Source organism: Solanum pennellii, chromosome 4 (assembly GCF_001406875.1).
Source record: "Solanum pennellii chromosome 4, SPENNV200".
Classification (NCBI taxonomy): domain Eukaryota; kingdom Viridiplantae; phylum Streptophyta; class Magnoliopsida; order Solanales; family Solanaceae; genus Solanum; species Solanum pennellii.
In genome coordinates, this window is record NC_028640.1 from 3,233,820 (window position 1) to 3,249,299 (window position 15,480).

General features: G+C 36.3%; 2 protein-coding genes across 3 annotated transcripts in view; both read right to left on the bottom strand.

Moving 5' to 3' along the window:
• The window catches only part of LOC107017910 (exocyst complex component EXO70A1-like), a 10,722-nt gene extending 3,468 nt beyond the window's left edge, over positions 1 to 7,254 (bottom strand). For both annotated transcript variants that reach the window (XM_027916404.1, XM_015218197.1), the window contains exons 1-7: positions 6,878 to 7,254; positions 5,329 to 5,424; positions 3,685 to 3,890; positions 2,878 to 3,126; positions 1,734 to 1,872; positions 1,450 to 1,662; positions 989 to 1,194 (exon numbers count right to left, since the gene is read on the bottom strand). In XM_027916404.1, coding sequence (XP_027772205.1) covers positions 989 to 1,194; positions 1,450 to 1,662; positions 1,734 to 1,872; positions 2,878 to 3,126; positions 3,685 to 3,890; positions 5,329 to 5,424; positions 6,878 to 7,066 — 1,298 coding nt within the window. In that variant the 5' untranslated portion in view covers positions 7,067 to 7,254. The remainder of the gene's footprint in view (positions 1 to 988; positions 1,195 to 1,449; positions 1,663 to 1,733; positions 1,873 to 2,877; positions 3,127 to 3,684; positions 3,891 to 5,328; positions 5,425 to 6,877) is intronic.
• A 1,209-nt stretch (positions 7,255 to 8,463) lies between these two features.
• Positions 8,464 to 10,895, bottom strand: LOC107017434 (glycosyltransferase BC10-like). Its single transcript, XM_015217664.2, has 2 exons — positions 9,635 to 10,895; positions 8,464 to 8,903 (listed from the first exon to the last, which is right to left on the bottom strand). Exon 1 carries the CDS (start codon positions 10,669 to 10,671, stop codon positions 9,637 to 9,639), a length of 1,035 nt encoding a protein of 344 aa, XP_015073150.1. The 5' UTR covers positions 10,672 to 10,895; the 3' UTR covers positions 8,464 to 8,903; positions 9,635 to 9,636.
• Positions 10,896 to 15,480: the final 4,585 nt, after the last annotated feature.

Below are 15,480 nucleotides of genomic sequence, written 5' to 3' on the forward strand. Positions count from 1 at the left end.
GGGGGGGGGGGGGGGGGGGGATCTTTGAATGAAAAATGTTCTACTTAACCAGAAACCTCTTTTTTTTTATTTTCGTTTCCCACCCGGTTCCTGCATTAGGACCCCACTAAATCCAGATTCGGCATTGCAGGGCTCATTTCTGAGGGCAGCGCTCCCTACAGGACTTTTCCCAGTCCTAGGGCCCCGAACCCTAGATGTCTAGTTAAGGATGGAAGGATCCCAACCATCTCACCAAAACCCATGTTGGTAACCAGCAATCTCTACCATTAATAGATCAGTTACCACTAACCTCCTGGCTTAACCACCTAACTAACTTCTTAAATTAGCAAGGACTAGTTGCTGCTATTTACAAGGCATCACAAATATAGGTATAATCAGATATAAATAAATGTCATTATAGCATTCCTCATCTACAAGAATAAAGATCCCAACAGCTTCACTGTTACTTAAGTTCGAACTCTGAACAAACAAAACAAAAGCATTCTGCAACCTTGCAGTCGAGCAAAATTTGGTTTAAGGTCCTTCCTAAAATATATGTTAATCCAATTGGTATGTGAATCCTCAAAGCCTTAAAGACTCTTAACATTAAACCCTTGTGCCCAAATTTCTGGTTAGTGTTTTACAATTCTCTATATATGAATCTTGAGGCCCAAGTCCCAACATAGCTGCGGCAGTTCTTAGTCTAAGAAGTTACAACAAACACTTCCTTTGTGTTTCTTTATTGTATCATGAATATGATGAAACTTATTTATCCACCCTCGAAGCTGAAAAATAAAAGAAATCCAGAGCTTATCCAGAAACCATGGCAATTAGAGTATGGCACATTAAGGAGTCCTTGGGACACTCCACTTGGATGGTAATCATAATATTTAGTGAGTAAGACGTGGTAAACCAGTAATACCCCCTTGGAAGAAGGAAGCTTTTGTCTGACTTAGTTTTCTTGCATACATGGAAGAAAAGAACACATTATATAGTTGAGTGAACTCACTCAAACAGGAACTTCACGTAATTAATCACATAGCTGGTCAAGGGATGGACAGTTCCATCTGAGACAGCAGTTTTGGTTGCGTCTTTTTCAACTGCTTCTTCAAAATCACCAAAGGTTTCTTGGGCTGTCTGGGCAAGTTGCTTTGTCAAACCAAAGGCAGATTCCTTAATTTCATTGCAAGCTTTACCTCTGAAAAGTGATTCAATCTGCAGACAGAAATACGCAATATCTTCATCTTATATGCAGACCAGAAGGCTAGAGAAAGATTCTACGAACTCCTTAGTTTTATTTCTCGGGTAGGTTCTATAAAATCCTTAGTTGTAGAGCTCAAACTATACATTGTTAGTATATAAAAATATAAACCATGAAATTTGTATAATAGTCGTCTGTTTGCTCTTGTCCCGTATTCCATGTAGGCTAATATAATGAATCAAATGCTTGTTTGCTAGTATATCTCATACCTCTGAATGAAGTTCCCGCATTATTTCATACATATCTAGAAGCACAAATAACTTCTCAGGTGATCTTTTGCTCTTTGCAATGGCATCACCAAAACTAAGCAACACAGCAACACTCGCAGTAGTAACTTCAGCAAAACATTGATCATTGAGTGAATCGAATCCTTCAAGAACTTGATCACACACCTTACGTTCACCAGCAAATAACAGTTTGACCTGTTCAATTGACCATAAGAAAGTCAAAGGCAAGCTTTAATCTACTTCCAGAGGCATTTGACAAAACTTACAGCAATTCGCATAAAATGAATCCAATTTCCAATTTTAGCTTCCAGAACTTCCCATTGCATCTTCTGAACATCATCTTTGCTAAGTTTTTCCACTCCCAAACTGCGAAGACTTTCTTCCAGTACGGGAGAACGTGTATCCCTATTGAGACATTTATAAATCAAAAGAATAAGAAAAGGAATGAAATGAGGAAAGGAATCTATAGCACTTCAAAACACATTGTTGCTATGTGTTTTCAATATGAACAAAGTTGAAGCAACTAGAAGGTCTTCCATCTTGCCAGAAAAGGGCATCATAGTTTTTAACCTTTGAACTCCTAGTTAAAGGTGGAATGAGTTATAATATAAAACTTGAGGTCGTTACAACACAGATTTACCAACTAGACTAGACTATTGGAGATTTCGAGCAAGAGCTCTTTCCGCGCACACACAATTGTTTTCAGACAGCTTTTCTCCTTTTATTCCAGTCATCATCATAAACCAAAAGTGAGCTTCCTCGAGACTCCACCACCACTCATGTATGCACTATTTTGTTTGCTTTCTGTTGAGTTCTATAGAGTATTTAGATGTCAATGAGTAATTAAATCTTCAACATGGAAAATAGTTTTCATTTCATTCCTAACAATGAAATGGGCCATTTTGCTTGAGAAACTGTTCAAGCTCGAGGCTTGAGTTTAGCAGTTTCTAGCCATGTCCAGGATTATCTGGCTTTGACAAGACAGTGCACAGCTCTAAAATATCCCGAATAGGAATGAGAAGGAAAAGATGCACATATGTACATGGTATTGTATTCTACATATATAAAAAAGCATCTTTACTGCTCTTGTTCTTGTTACTCCAGCATAAGAATAATAAAAGCCATAATAATCATATTGATGAACAACCTATTATTTACTGTATGGAGTATTTAAACTTCTGCAACAAGCAGAAACTGTATCAACTATTTATGAGTTCAACTCCAGACACTGACAAAGCATGTAAGGCAGTTACCTCATGTTAAGCTTCACCTATTTTTCTGCATGAACTGCTTAATAGAGAGAAAGACTTCAGCTTTTAGGCCAGTAAATTGATTTTTTCTCCAGGATACAATGAGTAAAACATTGTCCGTACAAGATCACATAGTTCATAACTAAAAATAGATATTTACCTGTATATTTTTATAAATTGTTGTTGATGGCCAGCTTGAACCATCTGTTGGGCTATATCATGTAGTAAAGGCAGGATCCTTGGAGGTATAAGAGTTGGCGGTGTGAAGACAGCGTTTCCTGCACCATCTTGCTCCGCATTACTATTGGACAGATGACTCTTACCACTAGAGTCCTGGTGTCCAGGTGATGACGGTGGTCGCATTGAATTTGGGAGACACTCAAACAGCCGATCAGGTTCAATGGGTTTACTGAAAATGTTATAGTTCAGACTTAGTCAAATAGCTCCATTGGAAGGTCAAACAGCAGAATGTGGATGCATTTCTACTTCAATTCTGAAGCCTCCATTGGAATACTGAAGGTTAAGAACATTGGCAAGACATGGGATTTTAGAACTAATAGCAGAACAAGGACACTCCTTATAAAAAGTGCCTCGAATCTCAATCCCAAAAATAGTACTAGAGCACGATCACAATTTACAACCCACATAAAGGTTAACTTAAAGAGACTGAAATAACCATTTTAAATTCCTTACAGGCTTTTTATTATTTTATAAGGATTCGATTATTTGATGGTTATACTTCACCAATTTTTACCTGAAAGATAGGAGAAAACTACAATTTCCGATCAATGTTGATACTTGAATCACAAAACAATCATAAAATTACAAATAGGTTTCCACAGAAGTCCTGCCGTGAATGAGTTACATGAAGAATATCCCGAAAACAAGATAAGAATGAACTATAGAGTATAGAACAAGGTTCAAGTCTACAAAAAGAGTGATGAAAACAGTGAAAATGTCAGCAAACCTATAAGATAACAAGAGCTGCTTAAACTCCTCTTCAAGCTTTAAAATAGCCTTGGTCAGCAAACTATTAGCATGATTGAGCACTCCATCACTACTCTTGAAGCTTTTGTTGTTGCTGAAGAAGCGAATATTGTCTCTCAGCTGGTCAATTGCTTGTAGATAACTTTCCAGGTCCTCATGTGGCCCTTTCAGTATTTTAATTTCCGCCTAAAATGAAGGTACCATTAATTAAGAAGTTCTAATTAAAGTAAGGTGCATTTATGAGAGACCAACTTAAGAGATAAATTATCACAAAGAAAAAAGGATACTTTGCACCTGATAAAGACAAAAAAGAAGACTACAATTTTGCAATGGAATTTGTTCACTTTCTCCTGCGAACTCAAATTCAAGTCTGAACACTTCTTCGACGAATTCAAATTCAAAAACAATTTATCAGCACAAGCAATGAAAATAACTAACAACGGGAGAATTCAAATTTCAAACCCTTGTGCTACCAGAACATCTTGGTTGGTTGGTCTAGTGTCTCTACCTATTGATTATCCTCTTCCTCTAACGAAGTTTACGCGAGTTGTTCCCCTTGAACCTTGAGATTCTGGGACTACAAATGCCATTGTAAAGGTGTGTTTGTCAAAATTTGCCATCATTGTCCTCTCTCATCTCAAAGAATTTACAAACGGTGTGAATGCAGGGAAAGGAGGTTTCCCTAACATCAAAATGAACCAAAACACTAATACCATGAAGAAATTCAAAAAGGAAATGGATACTGAAAGTTAGGCTTTTCTGTACTCTCCTGCATTCATGTACAAGGTGTATAACTATGCACTACTAGGAATGGAAAATGGGGCAGGGTGGGGTAAATCCGCAAGGATTTCGCCACGGCCCGCATAGCATAAATTTTTTGTTTTTTCCCCGCCCTCATAGCTCCAACATTATTCTGCTTCTAACATTAAGTAGGGACAAAACCACTTGTATTTTCATAAAAACATCCCCTGCACTTTGAGAAGACAATTGATAAGAAAAAAAACTCACCCCATCAAAGCACCGCATACATCCCCTGCGCTTTGAGAAGGAGACAGTAGTTGGGTGTTATTCGATTCTAGGAAGAACAATGTTTGCCCCCAAAACCATATACTAGGAACTCTCTCCTAAAATTCCCATTTGGGATATTCACTGCCCAAACCAGTAGTCAAACAAATTTGAAGCCTAAAAACAACCCGCATACCCGCCCCGGCCCGCATGTTTTTTCCAAAAATATTTTAAATCCACCTCCCCAAAAGCTCTACCCCACAAATACTATACCCCGTCCCACCCCACAATCGTCCCGCCCCCTTGCATCCCTATGTACTATACAAATATTACCCCTGTCAGGCTTTCAAGGAAGATTATACTCATTTCACCTGTTTGTATACATCTGAAACATATCGCATATATATTGGAGGAGATTTCCATCTTGAATAGCAGTCACACTTGAAGAACCATCAAGTGGTTGGAGTCTTTATCTCTAACAAAGATCACCAGAACTCCTTTTCTGCTATTTAAGTACTCTTTGCTACTAAGCTCATGTTCAATTAAGGAAACTAAAAGGAGTGTCTCTATCAGATCTAAGCAAATTAACGACATAACAAACATTAGAGGCTAGAGCAACCTGACGAGAAATATCAAATTGGGACAGTATAACCTCAGCAGCCTTTAAAGCCTTGTCAATGTTTCCATGAGCCGTCCTGATAGCATGAGTCCTTATCTACAAAGAACAGATTGAGTACCAGTCAAGAAATGAACCAAAACTGAAATGATATCAATTAGCAAGTGCGGCCCAAAATTAGATCAGGAAAAAATAATAATATTGAAAAGGAAAGAGTATGCCTAAAATAGAAACAAGAAAAAAGCAAATCCAAGAATTGAAAAGGAAAGAGTATGCCTAAAATGGAAACAAGAAATTAAACAAATCCAAGAATTGTATCACTTCAACATTCAACAAAAATCACCTAGTTTCCTCAATTGTCCCCTTTTTCTCTAATAAGCTCTATAAATTCAAATTAAAATGACCCCTTTCTTTCCATTTCTCTTTTCTCCCACATTTATGCTAAACCGAGGTAAAATCACAATTTGAACTTTGTGGATTCAAAATACCATAACTATTGGCCATTTCAGTAATTGGGTTAAAAACTTAACATTTGTACATATTTAGTAGATTTCTTAATACTTATACAGGGTTTGAGGTAAAACAACTGGGTTAGGCCGAACCTGTAACTTCTATTGTGCATCCATCCCTAATGCTAACATAGCGTCTGAGCTAATATTTGATCACATTTAGTAGATTCTGTAATATTACAGGGTTTGAAGCAAAACAATTCGGTCAGGCCGAACCTGGAACTTCTTCTCTTTTTTCTTGATGAAGTAAGTGAGATTCCGTCAAGGCATCCAGTAGGTGCAAAGATACAAAAAGGGGATCTGTCAGCTCAGAAAGAACAAAAGGCTTATAGAGCTTAGGAGCTGACAAAATCCATGTGGTGATCTAAGTTATTTACAGGTGAACAGTTAGCCCAGCTAAAACGGTTAACCAAACAGCTAGCCTTAAGTTAACAATTGGAGTTCAAACTCCATCAAAAAATCTCCTGTTTCTTTCATTCCAAATGCACCAAGGCTGGGGTCTGTATCCATCCCAAATGCTAACATGGTGTCTGAGCTAAAATTTGTTCATATTTAGTAGATTTCATAACATATATACGCGAAAAAGGCAGCCCAATGCACTAAACTCCCCCCTATGCACGTGTCCAGGAAATGGACAGACCACAGTGGTTTATTGTACACAGCCTTAACCTGCATTTCTGCAAGTGGCAAAACAATTCGGTTAGGCCAAACCCATAACTTCTTAAAAGGACAGCTCAATGCACTAAGCTTTCGATATGCGCGTTCCAAGAAAGGAATGGACCCCAAGGATCTATCGTGCGCAACCTCACCCGGCATTTCTGCAAGAGGCAAAATGCTTACATGATATCAGAACTAGCTTGCTCACACCTCAACTCGAATTATCTATCAAAACAATCAGCTGCTACATTATCAAGGAAAATCTATCGAAACCCAGATCTTCACGTTATTACTATACAACACACCAACTCTTCATAGATCAAATTTTTCAGAACATGGGTTATCACAATTGATACAAAATCAAATCATTAAGTAAAAATCCAAACCTGAGTAGGACGCATAGCAGTTTCAAGAGCAGAGAGACGATGATCAAAGGAACCCAAAATGTTCACAACATTGTCAGTAATAGACTGACTCTTCTGCAATGAATCTCTCATCATTCTTGCTCTTTCACTCAGCATATCAACACCACCCACTACTCCTCCAACCCCACCTGAGTTTCTTGAAATACCCATCTCCCAAAATTGAGTTTTGCTGAGATTTTGCAGAGAACAAGGAAGATTTGGGAGAGAAAAAATGGTGGAAATTGAGGGGTGGGGGGGTTAAGGGGGGGTGGGGTGTGATGATGATGAAAGGGGTCCAATATTTGTTGACAATGGTGGACTCATGTTTTATTTATTTTTTACTCAAAGTGTATCTTTTTTTTTTTCTAAAATGGTCAATTTGAAAAGGAATAAAATTATTATTATAGGGAATGTTTCTCTATTTTATTTTTTTTTCCTTTGGCTTTATTCAATGGATATCGAAATGATCTGCGTACAATCTGCTCTCTTTATATTTCACTTATAAATTCATATTGAATATGTTCTCGTTATTATATTATGTGACGAAATTTATTTTACCTGTTCAAATTTTACGGTACAAATGTTGTTTCTATCCATTCATGTCTATTTTTGATTAATTTGATGTGATTTTACTTTTAGAAGTGATATTTGACGTTACGTTATCATTTCATTATAGTATAGATATATTTAGAACGGGTTTCTGAATAGACTTCGAATATACAAAAATCAGCACAAGAATATCTTGCAACGGATATTTATACAATTTATTTTAAATTTTCTTATAAACGTGTTCGAAATGTAATAATTACATATATTTTTGAGTACATAAAACTCATATGTTTACATATAAAAATATATCAATAAAAAATAAAAGATTTGTATTAAAAAATTTATTTGAATTCAAGGAGGGAGAAGGTAGAAATTTATTTGTTTCCATGAATCAATGGAATTGATCAAAATTCCAAATAAACATAAGATATTAATTAATATATCTAGTAATCAGAAAATCAAAATTAAACAAGGTGATTTTTTATATATTTATTTAGTAGCTAGAAGTGGGGAAGGGGATAAAATTGACACATGATAGCAACATCATCTAATATTTTTTAAAAAAAAAGAAAAAATTAAGATAAAAACATAACTATGTTACACTAAATCAAAAAAGAAAATAATAAGACTTCAACACATTAAGAGCAAAACTTTCAACCTCTAAATTATAATATATTAATCCACCAATACAATTTTTTTTAAGAAAAGGGGTTTTAAATAATATATAAATTATAAGAAATATATAATTATTTACCAATCGAAACCTTAGAAAAAATATGTGTTTAAAAAAGAAAAGCGAACAAAGAGATATGGTTTGTTTCACAATATTTCTCTTGTCATTTGCATTAAAAACACTAAAATAAAAGAAAAAAATTTAACGCATGAGCTACAACATCACCTATCGAGAAACGAAAAAAATAGTAAAATGAGATAATTTTTTGTTACCCTAAAAAGAAAAAGGAATAAAATCGACACGTAAGGACAAAAATTTTCTACTTCTAGATTACAATATAATCTCATTACACAAATATAAAATACGAGGTTTATATAATATAATAAAAAGTTAATAAGAGGTAGATATATGTAAGTTACAAGTCGAAACCTCAGAAAGAAAGAATGTGTAAAAAGAAAGGCGAACAAAAAGATAAATTTCGTTCCGCTACTTTTTACTTTATCCTTTTGCACCAAATCCTTCTCTAAACTGCATTCTAAGCTCATAATTAGCACCAATTTTTGTGACCATCACACCAATTATTTTTTTCTCACTTTGTAAACACAACAAAGCAAGTAAGCCAAAGGTAAGTTGATCTCTAATTTTATGTACAAGAGACACCACCAAATAGCAACATAATTTTGTTTATTGTGAGAGGGCTTTGGCATGGGCTTTAGCCTCTTCCTGCTTTAGCCTTTGAAGTTTTTGAGTTCCTACAATAACCTAAAAATAATATTTCGAACTTGCCTGCAAAAAAATCAAATAAACAAGACATCAATCACATCTTAGATCAATATTATCATATATAAAGAGAATTTATTCAACGAAAAAATTATGTAGCACTACAACAAAAATGATCATTAGCGGCAATTGTCACTCTTTGTATATGTCCCTAAAGCCTTTAGCGACATTGGTTCTAATGACACTTAACTAATGACGGTAAAGACTTTAGCACTCTTTATTAATGTCAATATTTAATGCCGCTAAAAGTCATTTTTGTTGTAGTGTAGATGTTAAGTCATGCAGTAGCAAATCTAAAATAAATATAAATCATGTACTAGCTCAAGTGATCCATTTGTATGCACTACTAGTTTTCTTCTTAGGTCGTAAAATAAAGGGTACTTGAGCATCCAACAGGGTGAATATAGGTCTATTAACCTAATAGTATGGTCTAATTTTCGATGAATCGAGTTCTAAACCATGAGGTTTTTCATTTAAAAAAATTAAAACGCGTAGATTTCTTCTCATATCTCTCGATATTATAGACAAACTCAACGATATTTATAGTAATTAAAGGTAGCAAATACATGTGGTACAAATTGCAGTCTATATGCATGTAAGTTGACTTAGACAACAATAATTACCAAAAAAAAAAAGTAAGATTATTTACACGTTTCAGTTATACCATATAAAAAAAAAGTATTTTTGTAGCAAATCTAATATGATTTCTTTTTTTAAAAAAAAAGAAGAAATAATACCTTTAATCCCGAAAAATAACCTTGTCCGCGATATCCATCAAAGGTTTCAAACAATCCGGTGAGAATTTTCTCGCAAACATATGTGAATACGTAGAATTTGATTCCCGGAGCTTATAAATAAGCTCCGGTGAAATTTCTCTAGGAAAATAAGTTCTTGGGTGTCCGTCAACACTCTCCGTCCAATTGACACGTGTCAAAGTATATTGTGTGCACCCTTGAGGGTCTTCCATCGATAAAAGCGTAGGAAAATAATGTTCCTCAGGGTAACATGAATCTTCATTTAAACAAGTCATTCTAAATTTCCTCCATAATCTTCTATCTCTGATCACGACCAACGCATGTCTTCGGGTCAGGACAAAGAATTGTGACCCGAACCGGAACCGATCGAACGGTACCTCGGGTAGCATCGCAGTCTCGCCACGTGCCACGTAGCGGTCCCACATGTACGATTCGTTCGATAGTATTTGAATGAAGCTACGATATTCCGGGAATTGAGATTGGAAGAGTGAGTTGTAAATAAAGTTGAATGAATGTAGAGGAATGCAATGTTGCGATACAAGGGCAAAATAGTAATTTAACGGGTCGTCGAGGAGGGCGGTCGCCATAAGGCGGCGAGCGGCTGATATTAAGGTAGGGGATGCACGTTGGGTTCGCTTGGACGCGATGAAACGTCCTTTGAAGACGCGTCCGTTAGGTGGGGTAATCTTTGATGATGGATCTGCATGGATGTAAATGTTGAATAGGTCATCATGATTGGCGAAAAATCGCTCCCATAACGGGGAAAAATGAAGATCGGTGTTGGTAAGGAAGAGAAACGCGATCTTCATACGTGGATTGGTGGTGCCAAGTCGTGAGATGGCACCACCATTCATGTCGATAGAAGCTAGGGTTGCGCGACGAAATAAAGCAAGATCATCAAGTTCATCAGGGATTGAGATCTCAACGTGTTTAGGTGGAAAGATTTGTGGCGCGAAAAGGAAAAGGAGAGGGAATGATAACAAAAGTGCAAAGGATATAACAAAGGGTGTATTAAACATAGCCACCACCCTTTAGGTTAAACATAAGAATGATAGGGGGGAAATAACAATAACAAAAACAAAAACAAAAAACGAAACTAAAGATAGATAGATAGATAGATAGATATAAGAAGATCGATGATTAATATGAATGTGTTATTTACAATGATTGAGGAATTGTAAATATTATAACAAATAGGAGGAAGGAAGAAGCAAAATTAAAATTGAAATTTTGTGGATAATGAAAAAGAAAATTAGAAAATGGTGCCATGATAATTCACAAAAATGGAAATGTGATGGTCTTATCAAGGTAGTTGGGATTGTGTCTAAAAACCTATTCTTTAGGTGGACATGGTAGGATGTGAGTTATTTTAGGAAACAAACACACTCTAGAAATAGAAATTTTATCAATAAATAACAATTTCTTAATATATATATATATATATATATATTCTGTATTTATAATTGCATGTGTAAATCACACGTGTAATTATATTATGATTGATATTGTAATGAACTTAAAATCTAGGATGAATATTAGTATTGTTAGTCCTTCAGTTATTGATAATTATGATTTTAGTTCTTATGATATCGAATTAAGTATATTTGATCTTTAATTAAGTAAAATACGTTTTGTTTCTTTGCTGGTTAACATTCACGAATTTATCATAAAATCGATTGTTTCACCATTTAATTACCTTACGTTAAGCTTGTATTACGAGAACTTCATACCTTGTATAATTTCACAAGTCCGGTTAGGAAGGATAAGATGTATGTAGACCTAATATTACCCTTATCTTTGTAGGATAGAAATGGTATTTTCTATAGATCCTTGGCTCAAAAGAAAAGTATTCGTCCCAAAATTATAAGAAAACGTTGAACTTGTTTACTTCATATTTGACAATATTATAATTCTAAAATATAATTCGAGTATAGAATATGTATATAAAGAAGAAAAAAAATACTTCAATTAATTAGAGGTTAAATATACTTTGTCAAATATTATAAGGGCTAAAATTTAAAATTTATCAATAATTTAAATATGCTTTGAATATCATAAGGATTAAAATAAAAAAAAAATCACCAAAATACTATTATACCTAAAATCTATATCAAATTTTTCAACCTATGTGGATATATGTTTTTTATTTATTTTATTTTAGAGTTTTAAAGAATTCAAATAATGGTCTCCTGTAATGACCCAAAAGCTCCTCTTTAGAGTTTTGAATATTTGTTTAACTTAAGTTAATTAATCGATAGTTTATGGGCTAAAGTGATAATTTATTTAAGACCCTATACTATTTAGCCTTTATTTAATAAAATATGTGGGTAAAACCTATCACAATTAGTACTTAATTAATTCACAAAAGAAAAAAAAAAAGAAGAAGAAAGGAGAAAGACGGAATGGACGAAGGGTTCGACTGCTTCAGGTAAACTACATCTGCATTAATTTCTTTAATTGTTGCACACATATGTTTATATATATAAGATTGAATGGTAGGAAGAAAGAGAATTAGGATCCCTTTAAATTTTTATTATAATATAATATTTTGATGGTTGTAAACAAAAAAAAAAAAATTTAAAATAATAATAATAACCTAATCATTGGCAATGATTGCCAAGATATGATCTAATGTTTGTGTTTGGCAAAATTTGGATGCAGATTATCAAATCTGCAATTTCTTTTTTTATTCTTTTTTTTCCCAGTTCGTAAAATCATCAACTTTAATATTTTCTTTTCCTTTATTTATTTTTCTTTTCTTATTGTTCACATTATAAAAATAAAATATTATTAAATTGGGTTGTTGGAAGTGATTGGAAAGGAAAATATATATAAAAATTTGTATTTTGTGAAGTTGAGAATTTATCGGATAGTGACCTCTACTGATTAAGCCTTTGACTAGATGGAAGTATTGGAGAGTAAATTTATAGAAATATCCTTACTATTGTTAGCATATTATAATTTAAGTTTGTTATACTAAGATAGATAATTAATTGTTGGTGGATTATTAGAGTGGTATTGAAGAAAAAAAAAAAAGAGGGACTTAACCTTAGACTTGGAACTTGAAAAATATAATAGTTGAAATGTTAGTTGGCATCAAGAGTTACGAACTTGATTATAAATTTGAGGTGAAATTTTAGGTCAAGATTAAACATACAAAAGTGTGAGTGTTGTTAGTTCTGAAACCTTATTGTGAATGTATATACTTGCATAGATTGCATCGATTTGGAAGCTCAACGGAAAGGGAAGGCTCAAGTCCCAGAGTGATTATTCGAGTGGTTAAGGCAAGTGGATTTCTAAACCCTTGTTAAGCGTATGAAATTCGTGTATTTCCTTGTGTGGTATTGAGAATGACTTGGAGATTTGTTGCTTATTTGTTGGTGTTGTATTCCTTGCTGTAAATTGTGTTTTGTTATCAAAATGGTTATCTCTTCATTTTCAATTGAGCATGTCATTTGCATTGTATCTGAGACATGGTTGTGGTAAGAGGATGTACCATTTCGAGGGTCGTATCGCGCGCCGCGATGGATATTATATTTCGAGGGACGTATCGCGCGCCGCGAAGGTTACTATTATCGAGGGTCGTGTCGTGCGCCGCGACAGATGCATGGACAGATATGTCCCCCATGGGTCCCGGACTGAGAGACAGCGGGTGTGTATCGTTAGGGAAGACATGCATCACTATACTTGACATTGCATCTCATGGCATTACACATTTTATTATTGATGAACTTGAACATGTGTTTTGTTGATCTTGTGAGTGTTTCTCTGTGAAGCTTGTGACTGTTGAATATTGAGTTGTTATTGAGAATGTGTAAACTGATAGAGTGTGGTTATTGAGTTGTGTGTTTGGTAAACTGTAAACTATTAGACTGTAGCGTGGAGGTTTAGATATGGTGTAAGAAGTGCCCGTATTTTGTTCACTTAACTTGTGTTTAGAGGTTTGCTTGTTGGGTACCGCGTGGTTTGGTACTCACCCCTTGCTTCTACAAATTTTTGTAGGATACGAGCCTGGATCTTCGTGATACCTGTCATTCTTTTCGTTTCCGAGGCATCTTGTGGAGGATTGTGAGGTAGCTGCTTGTCATCTCAGCGAACTTTCCTACTCCAGTTTATGACTTTGTTTTTACTTGAAAGACAACTTCATTTAGACTTCTATTTTATTTCAATTCTAATATTTACATTAGAGGCTTGTGCACGTGACAACCTGATTTTGGGGATTGGATTAATATGACTTGGTTTCATAATAGGAATTGTTGTTGGATTGTCATTTACTTCCGCACTTTGTTAGATATTTGGTTTTAGGCTGACTTGTCTTGGTGGGATAAGACGAGTGCCATCACACCCATTTTTGGGTCGTGACAAAATGGTATCAGAGCCCCAGGTTCATAGGTCTCACGTGTATACAAGCCGAGTCTACGTAGAGTCTCAAGGATCAGTACGGAGACGTCTGTACTCATCTCTGAGAGGCTATAAAGATTACTAGGAAACTTCCTTTTGTTCATTCTTTCTCATCGTGCGTAGTTACCTTCGTTAGTACTGAGTTGTTGTATACTCTTTTGACAGATGACGAGGACTAGAACTAATGTTACTGGTGGTAGAGGGGAGGCACTTCCCGAGGCAGTTGTTGAGGCCCCAGCTAGAGGTAGGGGTAGATCTCGAGCTAGAGGTCGTGCTAGTAGTGCGACAGTAACCAGAGGTCGTGGACGTGGTGCAGCACCAGTGAGAGGTCGTGCTAGAGAGGTCTCTACCGAACCACAGATTGATGACAGAGAGGACCAGGTTCCTCCAGATCCCGTAGTCACACCTTTGCTTCAGGATACACTATTGAGGGTGTTAAGTGTGCTAGAGGGCTTTTCTCAGGGTGGTGGTGCGACTACCACACCACATGACTCTCGTACTAGAGAGGGGGCTCAGACCCAAGAGCAGCAACAAGCCCCAGTTGTTCAGGATGCGGTGGGGCAACTACCAGTAGATCCCGCGGTTCAGAATGATGTTGCACCAGCAGTTGGGGGTCAAGTTGCATCGATGGTTGTTCTGACAGAGGATGAGCAGCGTAGGTATGAGAGATTTCGAAAGATGGACCCACCTCAGTTTCAGGGTGGGAAGAGCGAGGACGCTCATGAGTTTCTAACTACCTGCCGAGAGTTACTAGAGGTGGTTGGATTAGCTGAGTCACATGGGGTTAGATATGCTACACTCCAGCTTCGTGGACCAGCGAGAGACTGGTGGAGGACTTATTCGGGATGTTTGCCAGTTGGATCTCCTCCAGTGACTTGGGAGCAGTTTGCTAGCGCATTCCAAGATCGTTTTATCCCATGGAGCGTGAGAGAGGAGAGTCGCTTGAGGTTTGAGAGTCTGAGACAGGATGGTTTATCGGTTACAGAGTATGAGGCGCGTTTTTGCCAGTTGTCTAGGCATGCGTTGGCCATTATTCCAAATGAGACAGAGAGGATCCGCAGATTCGTGAGGGGATTGACTTTCTCTATCAGGTCAGCTGTGTTTCGGACATCTAGGGAGGGGACTTCTTTCCAGTCCATTGTGAGCGCCGCCAAAGAGGCGGAATTGATGGAGAGAGAGGAGTTTGGGGACCCTAAAAGGGCCCGTATATCAGGCCAGTTTCATGGTGCCTCATCTGGAGGTAGGGGATCACAGAGAGTGAGTGGTTCTTTTCAGCAGCGGGGACCTATTCATGCATCTATGCCGACATTTGAGGGTGGCCAGACATCTAGGGGTTCTTATGGCCCAGGTCAGGGCTCGTACGGTTCACAGCAGCGACCTACAGGGCGAGGCAATTATAGTGGGTTTTCAGGGTCCACACAACAGTT

What these genes read in the sequence shown, in the direction of transcription:
- LOC107017434 (XM_015217664.2), bottom strand. Translation starts at nt 10,671, where the DNA reads ATGTTTAATACACCCTTTGTTATATCCTTTGCACTTTTGTTATCATTC.